At 36.7% G+C, this 27,600-nt stretch overlaps 1 protein-coding gene across 6 annotated transcripts in view; it reads right to left on the bottom strand.

The window, feature by feature from the left end:
* The window catches only part of OMA1 (OMA1 zinc metallopeptidase), a 71,905-nt gene extending 44,737 nt beyond the window's left edge, over positions 1-27,168 (bottom strand). The window contains exons 1-8 of one of the 6 annotated variants that reach the window (XM_055306975.1): positions 27,118-27,168; positions 25,725-25,883; positions 17,764-18,282; positions 14,129-14,357; positions 11,251-11,424; positions 11,043-11,150; positions 8,264-8,392; positions 3,389-3,463 (exon numbers count right to left, since the gene is read on the bottom strand). In XM_055306975.1, coding sequence (XP_055162950.1) covers positions 3,389-3,463; positions 8,264-8,392; positions 11,043-11,150; positions 11,251-11,424; positions 14,129-14,357; positions 17,764-18,263 — 1,215 coding nt within the window. In that variant the 5' untranslated portion in view covers positions 18,264-18,282; positions 25,725-25,883; positions 27,118-27,168. Of the gene's footprint in view, positions 1-3,388; positions 3,464-8,263; positions 8,393-11,042; positions 11,151-11,250; positions 11,425-14,128; positions 14,358-17,763; positions 18,283-25,724; positions 25,884-26,008; positions 26,781-27,117 lie in introns of those variants that run through there. The other 5 variants (XM_055306978.1, XM_055306979.1, XM_055306980.1 and 2 more) reach the window with 5 other exon arrangements.
* Between the last annotated feature and the right edge of the window lie 432 nt (positions 27,169-27,600).

The raw sequence follows: 27,600 nt of genomic DNA on the forward strand, positions 1-27,600 counted from the left end.
TGTGTGAGCAAGGAGTAGGAAGGGCAGAAGGAGAGGGAACAAGAATCTCAAGCAAACTCTCTATTGAGCCCGACGCAGAGTCTGATCCCACAACCCTGAGATCATGACCTGAGCCTAAGTTAAGAGTTCTACACTTAACTGACTGAGCCACCCAGGCACACCACATGACTTTAGAAAACGGCTACCTTGAAGATTTTGACTTAAACTCTGGAAGAACTAAAGTGATTGACAGTGGAAGGAATCACATGGAGTTCCATGTGAAACTCCTTAAATAAAACTGAATTAGATTTTCAGTAAATAAATAAAATACATATATAGAATGCAATATCCTTCAGACATTAAAAATACAGTAAAGGTAACAAACTGAAGGTTGCCAAAAGAGAGGGGCATGAGGGACAGGCAAAGCAGATGAAGGTGCGGGAGATACAGGCTTCTAGTTATGGGATAAATAAGCCACAGGATGAAAGGTACAGCATAGGGAATACAGTCAATGGTACTGTCACAGCATTGCATGGTGACAGACGGTAGCTACACTTACGGTGAGTATAACATATGGAGTTGTCGAATCCCTGTTTTATACACATGGAGCTAATGCAATATTGTGTGTCAACTATACTTCAATAAAAATATATAAAATACAAATATAGATATATATATATGCATATTGACAAACGTTATGCCAATAATGTTGAGAATTTAAATAAAACCTAAGTTTCTATAAAAAACAAAACTTATAAAAACTGACACAAAACTGGGGCACCTCAAGTGCTCTGTCGGTTAAGCCTCCAACTCTCGATTTCAGCTCAGGTCATGGTCTCAGGGTCATGAGATCAAACTCTGCGATGGACTCATTGCTCATTCTCTCTCTCTCTCTCTAAAGTAAATAATTTTTTTAAAAAAGCTAGCACAACACAGAAAAATGTGAATAGTTCTGTATCTCTTAAAGAGATTAGCCATAACTAAAGACCATTCCACAAAGAAATGTGTAGGTTCATATGGCTTTACTCATGAAATCTCCAAACATTTAAAAATAATATGTCACTAATATTATACAAACTGTTCCAGAAAAAAGAAAAACAACCCTTCCCAACTCATTTTATGAGGACAACATAATCCTGATACCAAAACATGACAGGACATTCATTACAAGAAAAGAAAATTCTAAGCCAGTATCTCTTATGAATGGAGATACAAACATTCTAATAAGCAAAACATTAGCAAGCCAACTTCAATAATATACTGAAAGGATACTGAATAATATACTGAAAGGATAATATAATTGATAAAATCGGTTTATTTCAAAAATAGCAAGTTGTCCTAATGTGTAAAATAAAAATAAATGTAGTTTTCCAGATTTACTGGTTAAAGAAGAAAAATTGTATACTCAATACAAAAAAAATGAATTTGATAAAATTTAACAGCTACTCATAATTTAAAAAAATTCTCTTAGCATAATAGAAATAGAAGGGCAACTCTTCTAAAAAGTCAGATTACAAAAAAAAAAAAAAACTTATAACAGATATCAGAATGGTGAAATATTGAATGCTCTCCCCCTAAGGTCATGAAGAAATAAAAGTCTCACCATCAACATTGTACTGAAGTTTCTGGCCATTGCAATAAGGTAAAAAAAGAAAGTACATAGATTGGAAAGGAAGAACTAAAGTTGTTATTACTCATGGGTAACACAAACATGTATGTAAAAAATCTAAAAGAATCTACACACTATTAGAATTAAGTGACTTTAGCAAGGTTGCCAGATACAAGTTTATAAAAAATAAATTGCACTTCTATACATAGGAAGTTTATTTTTTAAATTATACTTGACGATAACATCAAAAAATGTCAAACACTTAGCAGTACATTTAACAAAAGATGTGTAAGTCCTATACACACACACACACACACACACACACAGCATCTGAAAACAGCGCTGAAACATCTAAGAACATCTATGTAAATGCAGAAATATATCCCTCATGGGCTGGAAGACTCAATATTATTAACAGTACTCAACCATCCCCAAATTCACACAATTCCAATCAATATCCCAAGCATGTTTTTGTAGAAGTGTGTAATTTGATAAGCTGATTCTGACATTTAAATGGAAAGGAAAAGGACTAAGAATAGCCAAGTCAATCTTGCAGAACCACACTGGAGGACAGATGTTATCAAATATCACATCTTACTACAAAGCTACAGTGACAGTGTGGTATTGGCTCAAAGACAACAGAACACAATAGGGAGTCCAGAAATGGACTTCTCTATAGCCTCCCACATTTACAACAAAGAGAGCACTGAAGTATAGTGGGGAAAAGATAACTCTTCAATAAACAGTGCTGAGGCTATTAGATATCTACATGGGAAAAAAAACAATTTAGATTTCTTCCTAATATTATTTTTTTTTCTAATATTATATTTTAAAAAGATAATAAAGTAAGTTTCTTGGAAGTAAAACAGTAACAATTTATTGAAATAGGCAAAGGTTTCTTAACCAGAACATAAAACATACTTTAAAGAGAAAATTCCATAGACTATATAGTACATTAAAATTAGGAAACTCTTGTTACAGCCAATTTGTGGCCCACTATTCGGGAACTTCTTAATCTAAACAGTGAGATAATTCACTTAACTTTCATTATATAACATTCAAATAACTACTTTTGCTTTTGTGAATGAGCAGGATCTTCATTTATGAAATTAAATCCATAGAACTCATAATAAGAACTTCAAATAATAGTGATTTTTAATAGCTAGGACTTTCAATAACTACTGGAAATTCAACAAAGAATCAAGTACAATTTGAATTTAATGTACAAAGTGGCATTGTTTTTTAACCATTTTAAAAAATGCAGTTTTACTTCCAATATTAAATTCTACTAACAATGCTCAGTTATCACAGATGATAAAAATAGCAGGCAGGCATGCAGAGTTCCCTTAGAAAGGAGACATGAACAAAGCCAACTTAAATCATAGTAAAGGCGTCGAGTTGCTTTCTGTGGCTAGCAAAGGTCATTTGCTGCAACAAAAGCAGTCTTAAAGATACAGAGTAATAAGCCTGTCCTTCTACTGTTTATTTAAATGGTAAAAATTCAATTTGTTCATCTAGGATCATAGCGACAATAGGATAAACCTTTCTCAGGGGGTGGGGGGGGAACGTTATACAGGACTTTACTCGAAAAGTACCCTTAGATCAGTGAAACAAAGGAGAGGAGTAAAATAAAGATAGTCTATCAGTGTATAGTGTGCACAAATTTAAAAAGGTATTAATGACAAATTTCATACAGCCCAACTCTCATTCTTGGCTCATGCCACAGCTCATTAAGATGATGTACATTTATCTTGTACTGTGTGAAGGACATTCTGTTTTCTCAACTTCTGAGCATTTTACCTTTGCAGCTAGCTGTAGTCCAATTTTGTCAGCTTCAGCCTCCAATGTTCTACTGTACGGTCTATCAAACATATACTAAGAAGAGATAAGAAAGAGAAGCTCCATTAAGGATATTTATCTTACAACAAAAGGAGTGCCAAAGTGAGATTTTTAAAATTAATTTCATGGAACATTTAGGATAGAGTTTTTACACTCTCCATGATTAACATTCAAAGGGCAGCCTTTATTTCTTCCATCAGAGATTAATATTTTAAAAACATGAAAAGAATATTTAAAAAATTATGCCTACAGACTACAGAAGAGTCTATAGTATCACAGAGAGTATGGTAGTCCCCTTTATCCAGTTTCACTGTCCATGGTTTGAGTCACCCACAGTTAACAGGGGTCTGGAAGCACAAGGTCCTTCTGACACACTGGCAGGTTTAGAGCAGCCTAATGCTACGCCACAATGCCTACATCATTTACCTCCCTTCACCATTCATCTCATGTCATCACAAGCAGGTGAGTACAGTAAGATATTTTGAGAGAGGCCATATTTACATAACTTTTTTTTACAGTATGTGGTTAATAACTGTTGTATTTTATTATCAGTTATTGTTGTTAATCTCTTACTGTGTTTAAAACTTTATCACAGATATGTATTTATAGGGAAAAACATAGTATATATAGGATTGGATACTATCTGAGGCTTTAAGCCTATCCACTAGGGGTCTTGAATATATCCCACCCTCCCCTCACCCCATGGATAATGGGAGAGGAATACTACAGTACAAGTATCCCCCACTTTCCAAAAGTTTGCCTCACTCTACTTTGCTTTTACTAAAGACCTACATTAGTACCTGTTTTCACTAACCAAAAGAATCCAAAGAGTATGTCTGCTTTTATGAAAAAAGCCTGAAAGTGACATAACAAGAACTTTCAGAAAGCAGGGGATTCCTGTACTTCTATTTTCCCAATTACAACCTCTACCTACTGTGTAGAGGATCCTCTAAGAAAGCTTATTAATGCAAGCTTTTAACATGGCCAAGGAACATTCTGATCTTGTGGGTTTTGTTTTTTGTTTTTTTAAGATTTTACTTATTTATTCATGAGAGACACAGAGAAGCAGAGACATAGGCAGAGGGAGAAGCAGGCTTCCTGCAGGGAGCCTGATGTGGGACTCAATCTCAGGACTCCGGGATCAGGACCTGAGCCAAAGGCAGACACTCAACCACTAAGCCACCAGGTGCCCCTGATCTTGCAGTTTTAAAAGAAAATTGAAAAAATATAGCTATATAATAACCACTGACACCACTAGAGAATTTATTTCAGTTAGGAAATTAACCAAATAGCAGAATTTTCTTTCCTTGATAAATTATCTTAATTCCATCTTTCTTTTTGAGGTATTGATTAGTTAGGGAAATGAAATTTTCTTCCAACTTCAATAAAAAAATATAAATAGCTATCGTATTTTTAACTTTCCTAATTACTTGTATTTATGTGAATGCTTTCCAGTTAAATTCGTATTTTCAGTAAGCACTAAAATTTGTAGGAGATGGATCAATAGTCAGAACTTTTGAGAACAGAGTTATTAATAGAGGAAATACTTTTTCAGAGGTAGCTACACGTCAGTGATGTCCAGAAATTATATAATCAATCTGATCCACAGTATATGACTTTCTTCCTTCATGATCAGGTCTTTTCTAGGTTGCTGAACTATGTATCAGTCTTCACTTTCAACAAGCAGTCTGCAGGGTTCCATCAAGTCTACTGATAGTGTAAATGGTTAAAAACATTGTCTTTAAAAGGACAGAATCTTACACTCAAGTCCAAATGCTGACACTTATTAACTGTGAACCCCTGGCTAATTGTTTAACCCCTCTAAGCCCAGTAGTATCATATGTAAAATGGAATAGCAACAGCACCAACCTCCAGGGGTTACAGACAGGATAAAATGAGCAAATAATGACAACAGCTCCTATTTACTGAGTCCGTACTTTGTACTAAGGCCTGTGCTAACCGTTCTATAATCACTGGTTCTCAACTGGATATGATTCTGCCCCCGGGGACATTTGGAAATGTTTGAAGACATTTTTTTTTTCTTTAGAAAGAGAGTGCACACAGGTGGTGCAGGGGCAGAGGGAGAGAGGGCATCTTAGGCAGGCTTCATACCCAGCACAGAGCCTGATGTGGGGCTCAGTCTCACAACTCTGAGATCATGACCTAAGCCAAGATCAAGAGTCAGACACTTAACTGACTGAGCCACCCAGGTGCCCCTGAAGACAGTTTTGATTGTCACTACTGTAGGAGAGGAAGGATGGCAGTTAAAAGTGCTACTGGGATCTAGTGGGTAGAGGTCAGATGTTTAGAGGCTAACTAAACATCCTGCAATGCACAGGACAATTCCCCACAACAAAGAATTATCTAGCCCAACATGTCAATAGTGCTTAGGTTGAGGGATCTTACTTTAAAATGCATCACTAAACCCCTAACAGTGCTTTGAGTTTAGCCAGTATTATGCCAATTTACAGACCAAGAAACTGAGGCCTACAATTGGTAAAGTAATCTACCCAAGTTATATAGAATTTAGGTCTACTTTCACTCATACGGGGAATATAAAAAATAGTAAAAGGGATTATAGGGGAAAGGAGAGAAAATGAGTGGGAAAAATTAGAGAGGGAGACAAAACATGAGAGACTCCTAACTCTGGGAAACGAACAAGGGATAGCAGAAGGGGAGGCAGGAAGGCCAATGGGATGACTAGGTGACGGGCACTGAGGGGGGCACTTGATGGGATAAGCACTGGGTGTTATACTATATGTTGGCAAATCGAACTCCAATAAAATATGTATTTTTTTAAAAAAGAATTTAGGTCTAACAGAGCCTAAATTCAAAAACAGGTCTATCTGTTCACAGTTTATATTCTTAACCCCTGTACATAATTAATCTACAGTGTGTACGTACTGCCTAACATATGGTAAGCACTCCATAAACAGCTACCATAATTATTACTAATAGTTTTCAAAACTCTACCTGGTAGCACTCTTTAAGGACTGCTACCTTATACCCAAATCTTTTAAGGTTACAAAAATAGGACCCCCCAATGGTTATGTAAAGTCCCCTGTTTCTTCCTTTTTCTGGCAAATGAATGTCAGCCAATTCCCCTCCCTTTATGACTTCACTATCAGCATCCCCTTGGAGCAAGGCTTCTAGAGAAACATATCCTTATCACCAAAATAACTGGAGGAGCCTTGATTTAGGGAAAAAGCATTCAAAGAGAAGTGATCTCTACTTTTAGTTTAATTATTAAAGAATTACATGAAGTGGCAGGATTCATCAAATATTTCAAGGGAGAAACAGCTACAAGTTATCTTTCTTAGGACAGAATCTTCAGATTACATCACAGAAAAAAATCTACATACTAATTAATGGGGAGAAAACTACACAAATTCCTATGACTTACCCAGCATATCAATAACAGAAATAAAATTCAAAATACGAGATCCTGTAACCTAAACAATAACCATTCTTTTTTTTTTTCCTTTTAAGAACCTTTATTTCAATATAAATGCAGCCAAACAATATGGTAACGCTGGATAAAAGGCTTAGTTATCCAATTTCAAAAGCAATTTGTCTCAAAGAATTTTACACATTAGATTTAAACAGCACCCAGATGGCACAATGATGGGTGCTCCACAAATCATTAAATAAACAAATAACAGATTGTTCCTGAATAACCAAACCTCCTAGGACAGGAGGAAATATGTGAAGAAAGATGTGAAATAAAATAATTAATTATAGTTAAAGCAATTATCAAGATTGTAAGACCTACTTTCAGTTGTGGAGTGTGCTGAACAAAATGACCTCAATAAATTTTGCAACGACTATCATTATACATAAGCACTAAAAAATAAAGTTAACAAACACCTAATATAACTACCCTTTTGGTATTTTCCAGGTAATTCTAGTTTAACTGGGAGGAAGGAGATGAGGGCAGCTTCAGCAACATCATGCCCATAAAAGTTTACAGGTTTTAAAAGTTCCCCATCAGAATGTAAATATTTGGGGGAAGGAAGTTATCTAGTAAGTACGCCACAGTCACTATGAGAGACAAAAATGAAAAGTCTGAACGCAAAGTGACAGAAGTAGGGAAAGGATTTGTGACAAGGCTTTTTTCTCCTTAAGACCAATAACTAGGGGGATCCCTGGGTGGCTCTGTGGTTTAGCACCTGCCTTCAGCCCAGGGGGTGATCCTGGAGTCCCGGGATGGAGTCCCACATTGGGCTCCCTGCGTGGAGCCTGCTTCTCCTTCTGCCTGTGTCTCTGACTCTCTCTCTCTCTCTCTGTCTCTCATGAATAAATAAATAAAATCTTTAAAAAAAAAAAAAAGACCAATAACTATGTCCCCTCCATATCATGTTAGCCAAAAGTTGCTAAGCCTTTGTAACCCATCTATCCCCCATCATTTAAAAGATGTCATCGTATCTTCTAATTTGAATGCTCATTAATAAGAATATCCCCTAATGGGACACCCTGGTGGCTCAGTCAACTAAGCCTCTGATTCTTGGTTTCAGCTCAGGTCATGGTCTTGTGGGTAGTGAGGTCAAACCCCATCGGCTGCACGCTCAATGGGGAATCTGCTTCTCTTTCTAACCCTTCTCCTGCTACCCCTCACCCTGTCCATGTGTGTGCGTGTACATGGCGACCATGCTCACTCTCTAGAATAAATAGATCTTTAAAAAATATACATCTATTAAAAATGAGAAAACATAAGACACTAAAATTTAGTAGCTATGTTTCATGGTATGTGAAAATAGGTATCTGTTACTTTAGAGTAATATTTAAAATATCCTTATCACAGGCCATTACAAATTCAACTTACTGTCTCATACTTACCTCCTGTAGTTTAGACTGTATCCACTGGCCCAAAAGTGCCAAACTATCTCGAGGACAAATGGCCCAAATCATTGTGAGAAAAATCAGACCTAGGAAATCCAATAAATGAACGAAGCTAGCCTTTTCTGCCTGAGAATAATCAAAATAATGAAAATTACATTTAATAAATTGAGAATATGTACAAAAAAGCATATATCTACATCTTCTAGTTCATCATGTATAATCACACTAAATAATTACATTTAACTGACCTTCACCAACTAAGATCACATGTTCTTTTTCTTCGATGTGCTTTATTTATTCCATCCCTTGCTTACATACTTGCTTACATGTTTATATATATTCACTCATTCAGCTAACATTTACTGAGCCACCTACATCATATAGATGAAACTGAACAATGACAGGTTCAAAGATATGAACATAAGTTCATTAACCTATGGTTCTTATATTAATAAGTATAATAAGATCTTGTGAAATAGGTTCAATTATCCCTATTTGATAAAGAAACTAAGATGGAGAGAAACTAAAAGAATTGTCAAAATTCCCAAAGCTATTAGTAAAAGGACAAGAAATCAAACCCCAGGAAGTTTTAGTTTCTAATGTAGTCATTAAATTGTTTTTAAAGCAAACAAATGTGCTCATTATGATTATACCTTTGGACAGACTAAACACTACCTAACATATGAAATAGTTAAAACAAGGAAAATTCAGAAGAAGATTGGAAATTTATTTTAAATAAAAGTCTTTTGGATTTTATGACCAAATGATTCATTTAGGCAAGTCTGCAAAATTATCACTCTGATATTTCTCACTAGGAAATCAACTTCTGTGAAGTTTTATATTTATTTACAGTAATAACCAATTTTAGTTAAAATAGTTGTTTTGAGTAGTAATTTCCAATTACAAGTTTAACACACTGAATTGTTCATTGTTCCCTATTTAAGTTGATAAATAAATGTTAATATAATGCTGACATTGTTCATACAGGAATCATTACTTGAATGTATGAAACATGGCTGACAACTTAAAATAATCACATAGAACACTTCTCTTAACAATATAATCTGCCTTCACAAAGCATTCTTTGCTTCATTATACAAACTGTGTGTCATGAAAAACAATTATGGAATTATTTTAGCACAAAAGAGTAAAACTACAAAAGATAAAGTTATTATTGAAGAGAAAATCCTTGTTATTAATTATTAAAGAATATAATTGCTATTAGTTTTAGAAAACTAAAATTCTTTTTTAAATATGTATTTGTGGAATGAAGAAAAAAAAAACACTGAAGGCTATAACAAATCAAACTGGAGACTGCTAAAAGAGAAAATATAGTGCTGATAAGGGCTAAGACCTCTACAAAGAAATACTAATAACTATTTTCAATTTTTAAGGCCGCTATTTTCTTTTTATATCTTATCTAATTAGCATTCCTCCACTGATAGGAATGACAACAGTGTGCTGAATGAGGCACTGAGCTAGAGGCCAGAAAAGTAAAGATACAGAAAATGAACATCTCTTAAATGTTTTTTAAAGTGACCAAAATTGATTGATTTTGCAGCGATGAAGCCCTTTCTTGAAAGACCATCTATTTTGATTTATTCTTGTACATATCTGTTTACGGAAAATGTTTTTTATATTTTTCTGTACCACAGAAGAAATGAAGGAGATAACTCCTATTTATGCGTCAGAAAAGTAAAATTGTGGCCCACTTCAATTTACTAATTCTTTAAGGAATAGACAGGATTTGAAATGATTTTTACAGCAATTCATAACATTACCATTTTCATTTAAAATTAATGTTACTTGCATTTCCAACATAGCATTTCATGATCCTTTCACTATTTATCTTCATGTTTTCAATCAGGAAATATTTCTAATTAATTTCTCTAATTAATGTGGACAAAAGAGACATGCTTATTTTTAATGAATAATAATATATGAGTAAACAAATACATTGGTTTTTTTGGACCCATCAAGTCAAACAGATGTGTATTCACAGGAACATAAATCAACCTGAATTCTATGATCCATTAAAAAAAAAAAGGTGCTGCCAATATCCAGGTAACTTCAGTAAAAGCAAGCAGTGCTGGATTTGCAAACAGAAGAACTGGATTAAAGTCCCAATTCGCCAGTTGGACACATTACTCCAGTTATCTAGAATCTTTTTAACATGAGTTTCCTCATATGTAATATAGGGATGTTAAATATGTAGTTAATGAGGATGGTATTAAAATTATAATTGAGAAGGTTTGTATTTAAAAGCTCAGCAAACTGTAAAATGCCAAGGTATCATTATTATTACTCTGCATTAATTATATATGACATATCATTCCAGAGATTTTCAGAAATGCTCCAAGCCATCCTCTGAGAATGAATAAAAAAGCAAGAAAAAGGATTTAAGCACTTAAATAGTCATATCACTTTCATATAATTTTCTCAACAGACTACAAGTATGTTAATAATTATGGGAAGTTTAAAATCTAATTTAAAATAATTAGAGGTTGAGAATAATTACTTCTTTGCAAAAGGCACAGGTGATAAAAATAGTATTTAAGAGAAACACTAATTATCCAGGTATCAAATACTAAAGACTATAAAAATTCTCAAAATTAGCCAATCTTATTTTTTGAGATAACAGAGTTAGTCAATGACTAAAAACTAAAACTCCATCTTTTAAAGAAAAACAAACCTGAAAAGATTCAGTTTTAAAAGATGTGACTTGCTAACTTCAAAGCAGTATTTCAAGAACTAAACATTCATTCTAGGTACTTACAGCATGCCCAAGTATTGCATGTGCTATTTCATGGCCCAGAAGGAAGGAAAGTTGGTGGATATCAGTCACACTATTTAAAAGTCCAATGAAGATAAACACTTGTCCATTCTGCACCATAAAGAAAATAATGTAAGCAATTGGAACACCTTAAAAAAGCAAGGACATTAAATTTAACAATTAAAAATATAGTGTGAGTACTTTTACTTACTGGAAGCACAAAGGCATTTACATCTGGAGAATCAACCACATGGATAATCCAATTGATCTCAGAGACCCCTGGAATATCTTTATTGCATTCAATCAAATGATTAACTACTTCTTTAACCATTAAGTATCGGGCATCCTTCTCAGTAAGCATATCATTTTTAAATTCTTCCATCCACTGAAAGATTAAAAAGTCATCTTTATTTTAAGGAGTTTTAGCTCCACAAAATGTTTATATTGCTTTATGAAGATTTATATAGCTACTTATTGTTGAACATTTTAATTTTTAATTATGTAAAATCTACATATTCTAAACACTCAAATCCTTAAATTGAATTATTCATGCAAAGGCAATGCAAATGGAATAAATTCTATTAACTAATATTTTTCATATAAATTGGTTGAAAAACTTTCATCTTTTTCTATTAGTCTACAAAGAAAGAAAATGCTTCAGATTTCTACTTTCCTAAATATTTCAGAAAACAAAACATTGCCTGGGGAACAGAGATTTCACATAAGGAAGTGTAATACAAAAAGAAAATTACTTTCATAACCCACTGAATAGAAAAACACCCTATATACTTACTGAAAAACTTAAACTTCTACCAAAAAAAAAGACATTTCATTAATTTTAAAGTGTTTCATTCACACAGAATGAAAGGAAATTACTGAAATTTTAAAACTAATGGGCATGCAATTTCCTCTATACTATGTTGAGTAAGACTAGCCACCAAATGAAGACACTTTTTCTGAAGCTATATTCCATAAGAAACCCTTTCAAGTGTAGGAAAATTAAACATGTTTTGAAAATATTACTTTAATTTCCATAAAATGTAAAACTTCTTTTACATGTGGATCAAGAACTTGATAACCTTCCCTGAGATGTATTTAAAAAAAAGATGATTTTGTAGAATTGGGATCTGAAACAGTCTTTTTATCAATAGCATTTTTAAAAAGCATAAGTCACCAATGTAAACTGAAACAACAAAAAAAATTATATATTAACCCTTCTGAAGTGGATGAAACAAAATTATATAGAATTATAGTGCTTTATAATATCTGTATAAAAATGTGTGTTTGAATTTTTTTTAATGATTTTATTTATTTATTCATGAGAGACACACAGAGAGAGAGAGAGGCAGAGACATAGGCAGAGGGACAGTCAGGCTCCATGCAGGGAACCTGAAGTGGGACTTGATCCTTGGTCTCCAGGATCACACCCTGAGCCAAAGGCAGATGCTCAACTGCTGAGCCAACCAGGCATCCCTGAATTTTCGTATCAAGTTATTACATTTGTAGGTTAAAAAATAAAAAGAATAGGGGTACCTGGGTGGTTCAGTGGTTGAGCGTCTGCCTTTGGCTCAGATCACAATCCCAGCATCCTGGGATCAAGTCCTGTATCAGGCTCCCTGCAGGGAAGCCTGCTTCTCCCTCTGCCTATTTCTCTGCCCCTCTCTCTCTCTCTCTCTCTCTCTCTCTCTCTCTCTCTCTCTCATGAATAAATAAATAAATAAAATCTTTAAAAAAAGAACACATACAAACACATATATAATTTTTTAAAGCTTCTAAATGATATAAATGGTAGAAGACATACTGATTTAACACTAGGCCTGTCTCAATCCTTCCACAACATTTTCCTCAAACTTGCTTCAGACAAGACTACTCTAAGAAACATCTCCAATCTCTGTATAAACTCAACTAGAAGAGATGCATCTTATCTTTACTGGGAACAATCTTTTTAGTGAAAATACATTGTTATTTCTTTTTTAATGGTAACTTTCCATGGACAAACTCAAGTTGAACTGAAATTTAAAAATACAAAGATTTAGCCACACCAAAGCTGTCAAGTGAGACTACGAGACTTTAATTCAACAAATACTAATTGAGCACATATTATGTGTGCACTAAGAACTGGTCAAAGAGGATCTATCCTCAAGAAACTCACTAGTGGTATAAAATGCTTACCTTGTATTTGCTAAGGAGTTAAGACTTCTGAATTACAACTTTAATTTGCATTCAAAAAATATAATAAATTGCCAAAAATGATGTTTTTGGGGAAAAAATCTTATTCTACATTACTTTCAAGGTAAAAATTCTATTACATACCTACTTATCCAAAAAATACATACTAAGCACTACTTTGTACATTGTGCTAGTACTTAAGATAAAATGATAAAACAGGGCCTGTTCCCAGAGCTTAGTCTAACAAAGGAGACAGATCAGCATATAAATAATTATGCAAATAATTATTGTTACCCTCATGATAAGTGATTTAAAAGAAAAGCACAGTATGCAAGGAAAATAAAAGTAGGTGGGACACCTGGGTGGCTCAGTGGTTGTGCGTCTGCCTTTGGCTCAGGGCATGATCCCGGAGTCCCAGGATTGAGTCCCACATCGGGCTGCCTGCATGGAGCCTGCTTCTCCCTCTGCCTATGTCTCTGCCCTCTCGCTGTGTCTCTTATGAATAAATAAGTAATCTTTAAAAAAAAAAAAAAAAGCAAGAAAATAAAAGTAGGAGTCCTCACCCCAATATAGCCACCACTGGACACAATTACAAATGAGCTGATTTATAATTTAGTCTGTATGAAGTATACCCTCAAAGCCTACTGTAGCCAACCTGCCTAACCCAGTCTGGATAATCAAGGAAGGCTTTCCTGAGAAAGTGACATTCAAGGTAACATGTCATGAGAAGGAAGAAATGAGAAGAAAAGCAACGTAGGCAGTTGGAATACTGAGTATGAAAGGTTGGAGGCCTTTCAGGAAAATGTTAATTTTCTATCAAAGACTAACAAAAAAGTAGTGCCTCTTTCATACTTAAGAAATTTTTCCTGCTTTGAGTATTATATTAAGCAATCTAATTACAAACAATTCATACTACTTACTGCTTCGTATTCCAATTCTGATAAAAGTCTGAAATGTTCTTTCCCCAATAATAGTAACTTGCTCCTTCCTGTGACAGGACTGACTTCCAGGTGAGTAAAATAAAACACTACAAAGAGCAATCCAAAACTACCGAAACAAAGGAGTAACTTCCATTTATTCTTTCTTAAACTTTCTTTAAATAGCTCCTTCTTGTTAGGAGGAAGTGCCTGCCACCATTTCCTTATGCCCCTAGAGCAAAAAAAAAAATTCAAAGTTCTGACAATAGTATCAGCACATATCACCAAAACTTATGCTAGGATTTTACGTCATCAAACACTTGAATTTTTGTGATATATTTCTCCGTGTAGATGAATTTTTTCAATTTATACAATTCTTGGCCAAATAATGAAAAAGTAATCAGTTATATAGAACTATAATTAAAAATTCTAGTGTTAAAAAAATTCTAATGTTCACTTAAATTTTCTTAAGTTTTTTTTAAAGATGAACACTAAAGGAGTAGCAATTTTACACAACTACCATTAGTTAACATTTATTGACTGTTTACCACATGCAAACTACTATTCTAGTCGTTATATATAGGTCATCTCATTTAACCTTCACATTAACCCTGCTTCAGAAGACAATACTGAGCAAAGCAACTTGTCCAAGGTTGCAGAAGTAACCAGCTAAGACAGTGTGACTCCAGAGTCAGAGTACTTAACCACTTAATAGGGATGAACTGCCCTAACATGCTTCTGAGGGGGTTATGGTACAATAATCTATACCTCTAACCATGATCCTCCCTACTGGTCATCAGAATTCTGGCACAATCTGCCAGGACTTCATGCAAGGTACTAAGGAAACAACCTCAGCACTGAGTTTTAGAAATAACTATTGCTCACTAGTAAAAAAAAACACCACTATTCCCCCAAGAACACGACAAAGGAGAAGAGTATAAACACTGTAAATAAGGAAATAAGAGGAACACCTGGGTGGCTCAGTAGTTGAGCATCTGCCTTTGGCTCAGGGCATGATCCCAGGGTCCTGGAATTGAGTCCAGTATCAGGCTCCCCGCAGGGAACCTGCTTCTCCCTCTGCCTATGTCTCTGCCTCTCTATGTGTCTCATGAATCAATAAATAAATAAAGTCTTTTGTAAAAATAAGGAAATAAGAGACTGTACAGCTAACACATGAGGAGGTCCACTTCCTACCAGGCAACAATACTCTCTGCTGGTTATCAGGGTTCGCAGACATTTTGACAAGCAATGTTTTCAACACTGGGACAAACTTTTTCCTCATAAGTTCATCTGTGAAATCACAACAAAAACTTAAGATACATACATCATTCTCTTGACAAAATTCATCTTATAAAATAACTTCAAGTTATCTTAATTTTATTATGATACACTTAAAATGCCTCAAAGTGTTTCAAGCTGAAGACACTTATTTCCTATTTAAAACTAACTATAGGGATGCCTGGGTGGGTCAGCAGTTGAGCATCAGTCTTCAGCCCAGGGAGTGATCTTGGAGACCCGGGATCAAGTCCCACATCGGGCTCCTGCATGGAGCCTGTTTCTCCCTCTGCCTGTGTCTCTGCCAATCTCTGTGTGTCTCTCATGAATAAATAAAATCTTTAAAAAAAAAAAAAAACTAACTATATGTGACTTATTTTCTGCTTAAAATTAAGATGATAACACAGCTTTAAAAAATGCCATTATAATAGTAAAAACAACAAAAAGTTAAAAATAATGATTAAAAAGGATGAAAAGAGCCATTGGCCTAAGAACCTGGGCTGAGTTGTGACAAAGATTCTCTCTTTCATCAGACTCTACTCAGGCTCCCCTGAACTTTTTTCAACTAGGCCTCTCACCTTTGGACTTCTGTATCTTCATCTCTTCATTGTCCAGTTTTCAGCAAGAATCCCGCTAAATCAGTTTAGCCAGAACCCCCCACCCTTCATATCTGATTACCCTCAGAATCTGATCAGGTTCCTCATCATTCACCAGCCTCCAAGTGATGTCTGACCCTCACCTGCCTTCAGCAAAAAGCCTCGTAGGGTCAGCTCAGGGAGAACCACCCTGTACTCCTGATATTTTCTCTTACTAATTTTCCATCCACCAAACCTCACCTTGGCTATAAATTCCCACTTACCCATGCTGTATTCAAAATTAACTCTGGTTCTATACTTAGGTCTCTTCCCCTACTGCAACAGTCCTGCATAAAATGTTTACTGCTTTAACTGTGGGCTAGCTCTGATTTTCTTTGACAGCCATTACTTACATTCAGAGCTAACACAGGGGCAGCCCCAGTGGCTCAGCGGCTAGCGCCACCTTCAGCCCAGGGCCTGATCCTGGAGACCCAGGATGGAGTCCTACATCGGGTTCCCTGTGTGGAGCCTGCTTCTCCCTCTGCCTGTGTCTCTGCCTCTCTCTGTCTCTCATGAATAAGTAAATAAAATCTTAAAAAAAAAAAAAAAAAAAAAAGAGCTAACACAGCTGTATTTTTTCTGAGTGCCAATGTCAAATCTTAGGAACACAATACATTAGAGAGTACAAGTTCTCAATTTCTGATAAAAAGAAAATTGGTTTTGTTAGTATGGGAGGAGGAAGGCTAGAAGGGCCTTCATAGTCATCAAATATAAGAAAGCTTGATGAAGAAACAATGCTTAACTTTACCTTTCTTCAATCTTCATGGAGCAAATAAGAGAAAACAAGATTATTTAGGGGAGAAGGTTTAAATTAAAGTATTATTTAGCTATAAAAATGTAATTATTATGAAAGAGTACCCAAGAGAAAATAACAAAGATGTGCTGGAAATAGAAGAAATAAATAAATACTAATTAGGGACACCTGGGTGGCTCAGCGGTTGAGCAACTGCCTTTGGCTCAGGGTGTGATCCTGGAGACCCGGGATCAAGTCCCACATCAGGCTCCCCGCAGGAAGCCTGCTTCTCCCTCTGCCTATGTCTCTGCCTCTCTCTGTGTGTCTCTCATGAATAAATTGATAAAAAAAATTTTAAATAAAAGAAAAATAAATAGCAATTAAGTGTTAACTTGGCTAGGAAGGAGCCCATTCTTAAAAAAGTGAAGTTCTTCAGTTTCATGACCCATTGCCTCAGATTCCATAAACTTAACATGTTTGTTACTATTCTTACACACAAGCCATAACCAACATTCTCATTCTTATAATCATAAACATAAGATCCTATAAAAAGTGTCTATAAAATTTCTTAGAGATATTTTTATACTATAATATACAATAAATGAGGGCACCTGGGTGGCTCAGTCAGTTAAGCATTCTATTCTTGAATCTGGCTCAGTTCTTGATCTCAGGGTCATGGGATCGAACCCTGTGTCAGGCTCCATGCTCAGCACAGAGTATACTTAGGATTCTCTCTCTCTCTCTATCCCTTGCACTGTCAATAAATAAATAAATAAATAAATAAATAAATAAATAATAAAATCTTTAAAAAAATAATATGCAGTAAATTATTTCAAGATTACTAAAACATACTTAACAAAACTGGGTAGAACCAACTGTTCAGAAACTTAATTTTGAGCTAAATATGGGAAATCTAACAAGTTTTCATTAAAAATATAGTTTATAATAAAAATATAGTTTTTAATATAAAAGTTTATTTTTTAAAAGCTTTTTACCTGCCTACAATGATTGCAAATAGTTTCTGCACTGGTTTAAGAATTATCAACAAGAGAGGAACTGGAGCAGCTTGAAACCGAGGAGAAGTGTGGAAACTCCTGGTGTCTCTTTTGGGAAGACAGTTTAAAGGATGCAATAGTGAAAGGGCAGGAACTTCTGCAACTTCTTTTATCAGTAGCTGTCTCGAAAAAGAGCCATTCCACGCAGTACAGTTTGGGGTAACCATCCCAAATTCCTTACATCTCGTGCTCAAGAGGCATTTCGGTCGTTTGTTATTAAAAGTCCTACAGAAATAAAAATTTTCAGGCAGAAAAGTCAACCTATCACACTGATTCACTTCCAGACCCTGACACTTATTAACTATCTGACTAATTTGTACTTGATGACAGTCTGGTGAGGTCACAGTTAGTGTGTTACATCTTCGCCAGTTGGTCAGCAAATGTATTCGGAAGAAAACACAGTTTCTAGTAGCAGATTGCAGTCCACAGATGAAGCTCATCTTTCTTCTCCTTGATTATCTGGAACACACACACACAAAAAAATAAGTTATAAATATCTCTGGAAAACACTTATTTACAAAGCCTGGAACATAACCCTTAAGAAACAGGTGTGTCAATTGTTCTTCCCTTAACACATCTCAGACTGAATTACCTTAAGTTTTCACCACATCCCTCAGTAATGCCTGTCGGCAATGCAAAACAAACAGGTTTTACCCACTTTTTTTTACTCTGACACATACTCTAGAAACTTGGATTTTTTCTTTTCGTTTTTGAGTTTTAGTTGGGGGAAGTCTGTTTTTATTTTAACAGCTAAATTAAAGGAGAATTAAGAAATGGATTAAGCAAAAATAATCACAGGTTTTAGGAACTGGCAGTAAGTAGGAGGAAAAAGCATGTAAAGGAATAGTAAAATCTAAGTTTTAAAATGTATTTTTTAAAATAGAAACCTGATCCTTTCAAATATAATCCTCACACTTCTGAATGGGGGCAAGATGGAATAAAAGGAACCAGACTTATCCTTCCACCGAACAAACAGAATAATAAAACAATGGTTTCAACACATTAGACGTTAGACAATGAAGACCAGTGACCCCTGAGTGATGGGAAACAAATGTGATGAGCCCTACAATTGCCCCTGCTTCCTGCCTGGAGAGTTTCCAGGCCACTATGTAGAGAGGGGAAGCCTAGCCCAGCCCAACAGCACTCCTAAATTGGAGAGATGAAGCTGGGAGTTCAAGCAGGCCACAGTAGCTAGACCCCACAGAATGGAATACAAGAGAAGACTGTGCAGGGAAAGAATTCCAGAGGGTGTTGTGCAGGAAAATCTGCCTCCAGTACTCATCTCAGTTCTAAACAGGGCACTCATGTTAGGAAAGTCCCTGGAGATGGGAAAGAATCACCTGACAGGATTAGAGGAGCAAAATTCAGGGCTCAAGGAGGGCAGAGTGTAGTGCCAATTTCTATCTTTCAAAGTGGAAAACCTTTGAATTCCTGGGGCACCAGTGTACTCAGAAGGGTTTTACCTCATTAGAGAAATATTAGTCCCAGACTAAAAGCTACTCTGACCCTACCTAACAAAGATTAAAAGCAATACTCAAAATGATCAAACTGTTTCTAAGGAATTTCTCCACATCCTAGAAAAAAGCTCAAAATTAGTTACAAGAATATAAAAAAAAAAAGAAAAAAAACCACCATTTAATAAGGTACAATTTATAATTAAAAATTACCAGGCAGCAAAGATATAGGATATGTGAACCATGAGTATGAAAAATATTAATAAAAACTCACTCCTAAGTAACATGAATGACAGCATTGATAGGTAAGGATATTAGTTATTACAACTACATTCCATGTCTTTAAGAACTTAAAAGAAAAATCTGAGAATTTAAAGTAGAGACATGGAATATGTTTCTTTAATAGAACTACACTCAACTTCTAGACAAGAAAACTACAATGTCTTTGATGAAAATTATATTGGATGAGGGACGACTGGGTGACTTAGTGGTTGAGCAACTGCCTTTGGCTCTAGGCGTGATCCTGGGGTCCTGGGATTGAGTCCTGCATCAGATTCCTCCCTCAGGGAGCTGCTTCTCCCTCTGCCTATGTCTCTGCCTCTCTCTGTGTATCTCTCATGAATAAACAAAATCTAAAAAAAAAAAAAAAAAAAATTAAACAAGAAAATTACATTGGATGAGACTAACAGACTAGATACCATAACAATGAAATAAAGACTTGTGAACTTGACATATCAATAGAAACCAAGAAAACTAAGAGGGAAAAAAAAGGCACAGAGCATCAGTGAAGTATAGGATAACTCAAGTGGCCTAATGCATGTATAACTGGAGTCCCTGAAAAGAGGGGAGGGATGGTAAACAAAAATACTTGAAAAAATAGTGGACAACATTTTCCAACTTTGATGAAAACTATAAACCTACAAATCCATGAAATTTAAAAGCCACACAAACAATGAACACAAAGGAAACTTACTTCAAGGCATATCTTAATCAAATTTCTTAAAACCAGTGGAAGAGAAAATCTTAAATTTGACATCCTTGATGAAATGGACCAATTCCTTGAAAAACAAAAACTACCAAGCTAACTCAGAAAGAAATGGATACATCTGAAGAGCCCTATATCTATTTTTTTTAATTGAACTCATAGTTTAAAAACCTTCGCACAAAGAAAGCTCCAGGCCCAAACAGCTTCACTGGGCAACTCTATCAAACATTTAAGAATTAATAATTAATTCTATTCAAACTCTTCCAGGAAACTGAAAAGAAAGGAATACTTTGCATTTTATTCCATAAGATCAGCATTACTATGATACTAAAGCCAGGAAAAAAATTACAAGAAGACGATAGAGTAGTATCTCTCATGAACACAGACACAAAACTTAAGACTTTAGGGCAGCCCTGGAGGCGCAGCTGTTTAGCGCCACCTGCAGCCCGGGGCCTGATCCCGGAGACATGGGATCAAGTCCCACGTCAGGCTCCCTGCGTGGAGCCTGCTTCTCCCTCTGCCTGTGTCTCTGCCTCCCTCCCTCCCTCTCTCTCTGTCTCTATGAATGAATAAATAAAATCTTTAAAAAAAAAAAAGATTTTAGAAAATCAAATTTAACAATATGTAAAAAGACTACATCATGACCAGCTGAGATGTGTTCCAGGAATGGAAATTTGAGTAAAAAATTCATAAATCAATGTAATCTACCCTATTTATTGAAAAAGAAACACCACATGATCATCTCAGTAGATATAGAAAAAGCATTTGATAAAATCGAACATCCAACCCTGATTAAAAAAAAAAAAACCCTCTCAGTAAACTAAGACATCTACAGAAAACTATAACCAACAGCATATTTATTGGTTAAAGACTATACTTTTTGCCTAAGTTTAGGATCAAAGCAAGGATGTTTGCTCTCACCGCTTAAATGCAATATTGTACTGGAGATCCTCAACAATACAACAGAATAAATGCATAACTAAATAAATGGCATCCAGACAAGAAACATAAAAGCTAAATGGTCTTTATGCCTATATATGCCTATATAACATGACCATCTGTATAAAAAATCCAAAGGAATCTACAGAAAAGTTATTACAAGGATTTTAGCAAGGGGGTAGGATACAAAAGCAATATACAAAAGCAATTTTATCTCTATATACTATCAAGTGATAGAAGCCAGACCATACTTCCTCCAAAAACATGCATAATTCTATGATTCCAGCTCTATAATATGAACTGTAGAAAATGCTAAATAATTTATAGTTACAGAGATATCAATGATTGCTTGAGGACAGGAAGGTAAAGAAGATCAGGAAAGGAATTACAAAGTTTGGAGGTAATGAGTATGTTCATTATTTTGATTGTGGTGTTAGTTTCACAGGTGCACACATGTGACAAAACTTACAATACACAGCTTAAATACATACAATTCATTTTACATCAATTATACATCACTTAAGCTATTTTTCAAAAGATACTAAAAAAAGAACAATCAAATGCAATGTATGGACTCTGAATAGATCTTGGTTTGAAGGAAAAAAAATCAGCTGTAGAGGACAACTGGTACTATTGGGGGAATTTGCACATGGATTTACTTTTAGGTTATTTTAGGTTAAGTACTGCTTATTAGGTGATAATGATGTGGTTATGTAGGTGAATATCTTACACCTGAGTACTTACTGAAGTATGTTTTTATGATGAATAAAATTTACTTTCAAATTGTATAACAAATACACACACACACACAAACACACACCCCATAAAGCCAATGCAGTTAAATATTAACATCCATCTAAATTGTGGTTATGCATGTGTTCATTAAATTTTTTTTTCGGAAAAAATAAATATAATAAATATAAATAAATAATATAATAATAGTAATAATAAATATTTTTGGTTTTTCTGTTTCAAAATCTTCATAATAAAAGTTGGAGGAAAATATGTAAATCTAACTCAAACTAGACTAATACAATATTATCTAGAAAGATGCTTCAGAACACCAGTTTTAAAAAACCCTATTAACTATACAGCAAATTATTTGAAAGTCACTCAAAACTTTTATATACTTTATACATTCCACCCTTGCATTATTAACATATAATGTGAATAAAGGGCATGCTAAGTAAACATTAACTCCAAGTTAACCTTTTGGAATTACTATCCATTTTAAATCAGAGTCCAAACTTGATACATAATAATCTGATGTCATTAACAAGATACTTTCTAGGTTTTTTCTTTTCTTTTTTTGAATCAAACCGAAGCCTAGAAATCATTTCAAAACTAAATTTTAGTAGCTAGTAAGGTTCTTCATTGGCTAGGTGACTTGTGACTTACAGATGCAGCATAAAATCCAATCCCTGCCCTCATGGATGTTATCTAATTGAGGAGGGCACAGGTACCTAAGAAGACTACTTAGTAGCGGACAATATAGTTCTTCATTAAGTGTTATGCACTATATAAATTTTTTTAAAAAGAAAGGACATCCATGAATAGCAGAATAGTTCAAGGCAACTATTATTTTTTAGGCCATTTGGGCAGATGCAGAAAAAAACTGTTTCAAATGGGAAAGTATACTTAAGGTTTAAAAACAGAAAGTCAGGGACGCTTGGGTGGCTCAGCGGTTGAGTGTCTGCCTTTGACTCAGGGCATGACCCCAGGGTCTGGGATCCAGTCCCACATCGGGCTCCTGCGGGGAGCCTACTTCTCCATCTGCCTGTGTCTCTCTTTCTGTCTCATGAATAAATAAATAAAATCTTTAAAAAAAAAAAAGTCATCTGCTAGAAGTCAAACTGCAAAAACAACACAAATCCACATTCTTTTACTATAGGAGGTAAGCTTCAGATACTTGCTCAATCGCACTCCCCTTTTATAAGGGCATCCTAAAACCTCAATTTAAGGGATAGGCCGACTGTCACTCTTCCCCAGTGACCCCTGCCATTGGCCACAGAGCTAGGATATCTGACATAGAAAAGACCTTTGGTGAGGCAGTATCAGGCAAAGGCGTAAGGGCATGTATAAACTGGGGTTATAGTTGGTGTCATGGCAACACAAAGCAATCTGCAAGCAAGAACTGCAAACAAAAACCTTTGCAAAAGAGAAGTGGATCAACAAAAAGGACAATGGAATCAATGTGCATAAAATAAAAGATCATGAAGCCTCAGGGAAAGAAAGAGAGGGAGCAAGATTCATACTTCCCTAGTTCCCAAGAATCCATTGTACTTCCTAAATTTAACTGAGCTTTATGACCTTATACTTTCTTCCTCAAACAATTCTCTCTCAAAGGGTTTCTGTATCTAAGAAACTTAAACTTAAGTTATAGGGCAGGGACGCCTGGGTGGCTCAGCTGTTGAGGGTCTGCCTTCAGAACACACCCCAGGGGTCTGGGGATAGAGTTCAGCATCCGGCTCCCCGCAGAGAGTCTGCTTTTCCCTCTGCCTATGTCTCTGCCTCTCTCTGTGTGTCTCTCAAGAATAAATAAATAAAATCTTAAAAAAAAAAATTACAGGGCATAAAACAGTTACACTTGTTTTACATGCAAGCTGGTAACATTTTAATATTATACATGCTGCTTACTAGAATTAGCTAAGGGTTTCTTCTAGACTTTGCAAAGCTGAATTCCCAATTTTCAACACTGAATCAGTTCCAGATTAGTACTGGATTATCTCTGCAGTGACTTTACCATACAAAAGACCTCAATCCACATTAAATCAGTCATGTCAATTTATCTCAACCTAGCCCTTCCCGGACTCTGTGGCTTTCGGCTGTAGATTACTACGTACCCTCCAATGCCTCTGCCTATTAAACAACCAACTCCTATCTGCCTAGTTCATTTCTCACCCCCAAACAAGAACTAAAGCAGTCTTTCTAAAATGCAAAATCAGATAACAGAATCCTATTCCCACAACTCACATGAAGCCCTACAATGCTAAATACTATGCAGCCATTTTTAAAAATGGAGATTTGTGTAATGACAAGGAGACACAAACCTTAAAAATAACAACAAATGCTACTTGCAAGAATTCTGTAGGTCAGGAACGGCAAACTCAGATGTGTAAACCAGCCCTGCACAACAGAAATGTCTACAATTATGGAAATGTGTCTGTGTTGTCCAATATGGTATCTCCCATCTATGGCTACTGTACTATATCACTTGAAATGCGGCTGGTGTGACTGAGCAACAGAATTTTTAATTAACTTTAGTTAATTTAAAACAAAATGGCCATCGGTGACTAGTGCTACTGTAGTTAACAGTGCACTGTTGGGTCCAGTCTGTAGGGTCCAGGCAAAGCCATACTGATATAAATGCAAATTCATGCCCATACAAGGAAGGTGCAAGTGTAATGGAACTTGAGCTTAGTGTTATCAAACAGTTCAATATTTTCAAGAAAAGACAGTAATTCAAACTTTTTGTTAAAGTTATCAGTTTTAAAATGCTGGCAACAAACTTAAAAAAGAAAACAAAGTTTTTAACCACCTCGGCCAAACACATACACCAGACTCCACTCAGTTTTTGACCTCTGAATGATGTTATTCATTCATTAAATATTTAATGAGTGCCTCCTACATGCCATATCACATGCCATTCTGGATGCTGGAGATACCACAGAAAATAAAGAAGACAAAAATCTCTGCCCAATTCGCAAAAAATAGTAATGCTGAAATATGCTAGTATATACAAATAGAAATTAAAAATCTAAAGTAAAACGTAGCAAACCACTCATTGTGATTACTTTCAGTGGCAAAATGGTAGGTGTAAAGGATTTAGTATTCTCGTCTCATGTATTTCTTTGCTGTTTAAATGTTTACAATGATGTATTATTTCTCTTATAAGCCCCAAAACCAAAAAGACAACTATTTTAATAATTTCCAACAGTTTCTATCGGTTTCACTAAACTCTTCTACATGGAAGACCAGGCCTCTCACGATGCCACCTCCCACTACTTCTCCAGGCACCTTCCCCCAGCTCCTACCCATTCCTAAGCTCCAGACCCACTGATTTACCGACACCCCTCAGAAAAGCTCTCATCTCTATTTCTATGCACATTTATTACACTGCTTAGCTCTGTAATTACAGCAAGCAACTCTTGATCATCCCTCAAGACTTATGTGGAATCTTTAAAAAAAAAAAAAAGTCTCTCCCAGAAGGTATAAGCAAAAGCTCCAAACATCACATGAACATAACTAAAAACATTTTCATTTGTATCACTGACAATCAAGCGTCATTTACAACAGAAACAGTGCCTGATATTTTGCAATGCATGGTTTATCCTCAAGAAAGGGGAAAGAAATCTATTTATACATCTTCCAAGAGCCAACACCAGGCTACACCCGGCCTAAAAAAGAATCAGGGTTGACACATCCTCTTCAAAGAACCGTGCCAGGCCAACAAACATAGCTGGCAAACCTCTAAGACTACTAAATTAACGAGGTGAGGAAAATTAAACAATCTGGATGGTTACCCTAAGAACATTTCAGATCCTGAGTTCCTTTAAGTACCGTCTCAGAATGAGCGAGTACAGCACTCACTGGCGCTCACGGCTGAAGCCTGGAAGACGGTTTTCACAACTCTGCTGAAAATGACTATTTCTTCTCTAGTTTCTATGGAAACAGCTGTCAGACTGGCAAAAAGAAAAAAAAAACAGGACATGTACTTTAATCATTCAAGCAAAGTGTACACATGATGGAAAGCCTTTAAATAAATAAATAAGTAAGTAAATAAATAAATAAATAGGAAGGCACAGACTTGGGTTTCAAGCTTTCAAATGTCAGACCGCACCCCTTCCCTGTGGCCGATCTGATGCATGTTTTAAGTCTGCATCACTGGAGCGAGGGCCACACGGCATCGGTGGCAGTGGTGATAGTTGATCAATCCCTGAATTCCAAATGAGGGGTCTTCATCGCAACCCCCCCAACCCTGGACTAAAATTTCTCATTGAGGCTCCATGGTGCAGTTAAACTGCTGCTCTGTTCTACACAGGTCAGTGGCATTATTTAAAAGCCATAAAAAGTGACTCTTGGCCCGGGGGTGGGGGTGGGGGTGGGGGGGGGAGGCGGCAGCCCAGGTGGCTCAGTGGTTGAGCACCTGCCTGCAGCCCAGATCGTGACCCCGGAGACCTGGGATCGAGTCCTGCGTCGGGCTCCCTGCGTCTCCCTCTGCCTGTATCTCTCCCCTTTCTCTCTCTGTGTCTTTCAATGAATGATAAATAAAATCTCAAAAAAAAAATAAAAATTAAAAAATCTTTTTAAAAAAATAATTTTTTTTTTTAAAGCGACCTCTTGCAGACAGGTTCGTGAAGAAATTATCACAACTGCCTAGAACCGTTTAGAGACGAGGACGTGCTCAGCTCTTCGCGGCACAGGGTTTAGGAGGGAAACTTTGCGAAGCTAAGGGAGGGCCCCCCCGCCCCCCGAGTCGCTTTAGGCCGCTAGAAGCGGTTTTCCGCAGGTGAAGGTGTCGGTCCGAGGCAACCCCACGCTGCGTCAATACTATTTAAAATTAAAAATTCTAAAAAATTAAAAAATATAAAATTTAAAAATTTTTAAAAAAATAAAAAGCCGAAAATGAGAAAGAAAGGCAGAGGGGAGAGGCTGGGCACCCCCCGGACACCAAGTCCACCTGCGCACTTACACCTCCCAGGTGGGCAGCGCAGCACCCGGGGCCCCAGCGCATCCCCGGGGGGGGGGGGGGCGGCGAGGCTGGACCCTCCCCCCCCTCCTCTTCCCCTCGCCCCCTGCCCCCTGCCCGCCCACGCCGGACGCCCCTGCCCCCAAGTGCCCCCCTCAGCCTCCCCCTGGAAGTTCTCCCACCCCAACTCCTAAACCAAGGGCGGAGGCGGCCCCGCCAGGACAGACCCCAGCAGCGGCGAACGCCGAGACTCCCCCGGCCGGGCTCCTGCGCAAGCGCACAGCCCGCCCCAGAAGCCCCGCCCCCTCACTTCCTGCCCTCTGCCCGGGCCCGGGCGCCTTTGGCTCCGCCCACCGCGGGCAGTCGCCGCACCCGCCCAGAGTGGCCCTCCCCGCGGCCGCGGACCGGGAGCCACTCTGGCGCGCTGGCGCCCCCGCGCGGCCGGAGGAGGGACGTGGCTGCGGGCTGGGCGGTCGGCCCTGGATGGTCCTCACTCCTGTCCTGGAACCTGACTCTCGGGACCTCTAAAGAATGATCCTTGATGGGCTTGATGGGATGAGCACTGGGTGTTATGCTATATGTTGGAAAATTGAACTCCAATTATAAATAAATAAATAGGGATCCCTGGGTGCCTGCCTTTGGCCCAGGGCGCGATCCTGGACACCAGGGATCGAATCCCACGTCGGGCTCCCGGTGCATGGAGCCTGCTT

The sequence above is a fragment of the Nyctereutes procyonoides genome, unplaced genomic scaffold (assembly GCF_905146905.1).
Source record: "Nyctereutes procyonoides isolate TBG_1078 unplaced genomic scaffold, NYPRO_anot_genome, whole genome shotgun sequence".
NCBI classification, from domain to species: domain Eukaryota; kingdom Metazoa; phylum Chordata; class Mammalia; order Carnivora; family Canidae; genus Nyctereutes; species Nyctereutes procyonoides.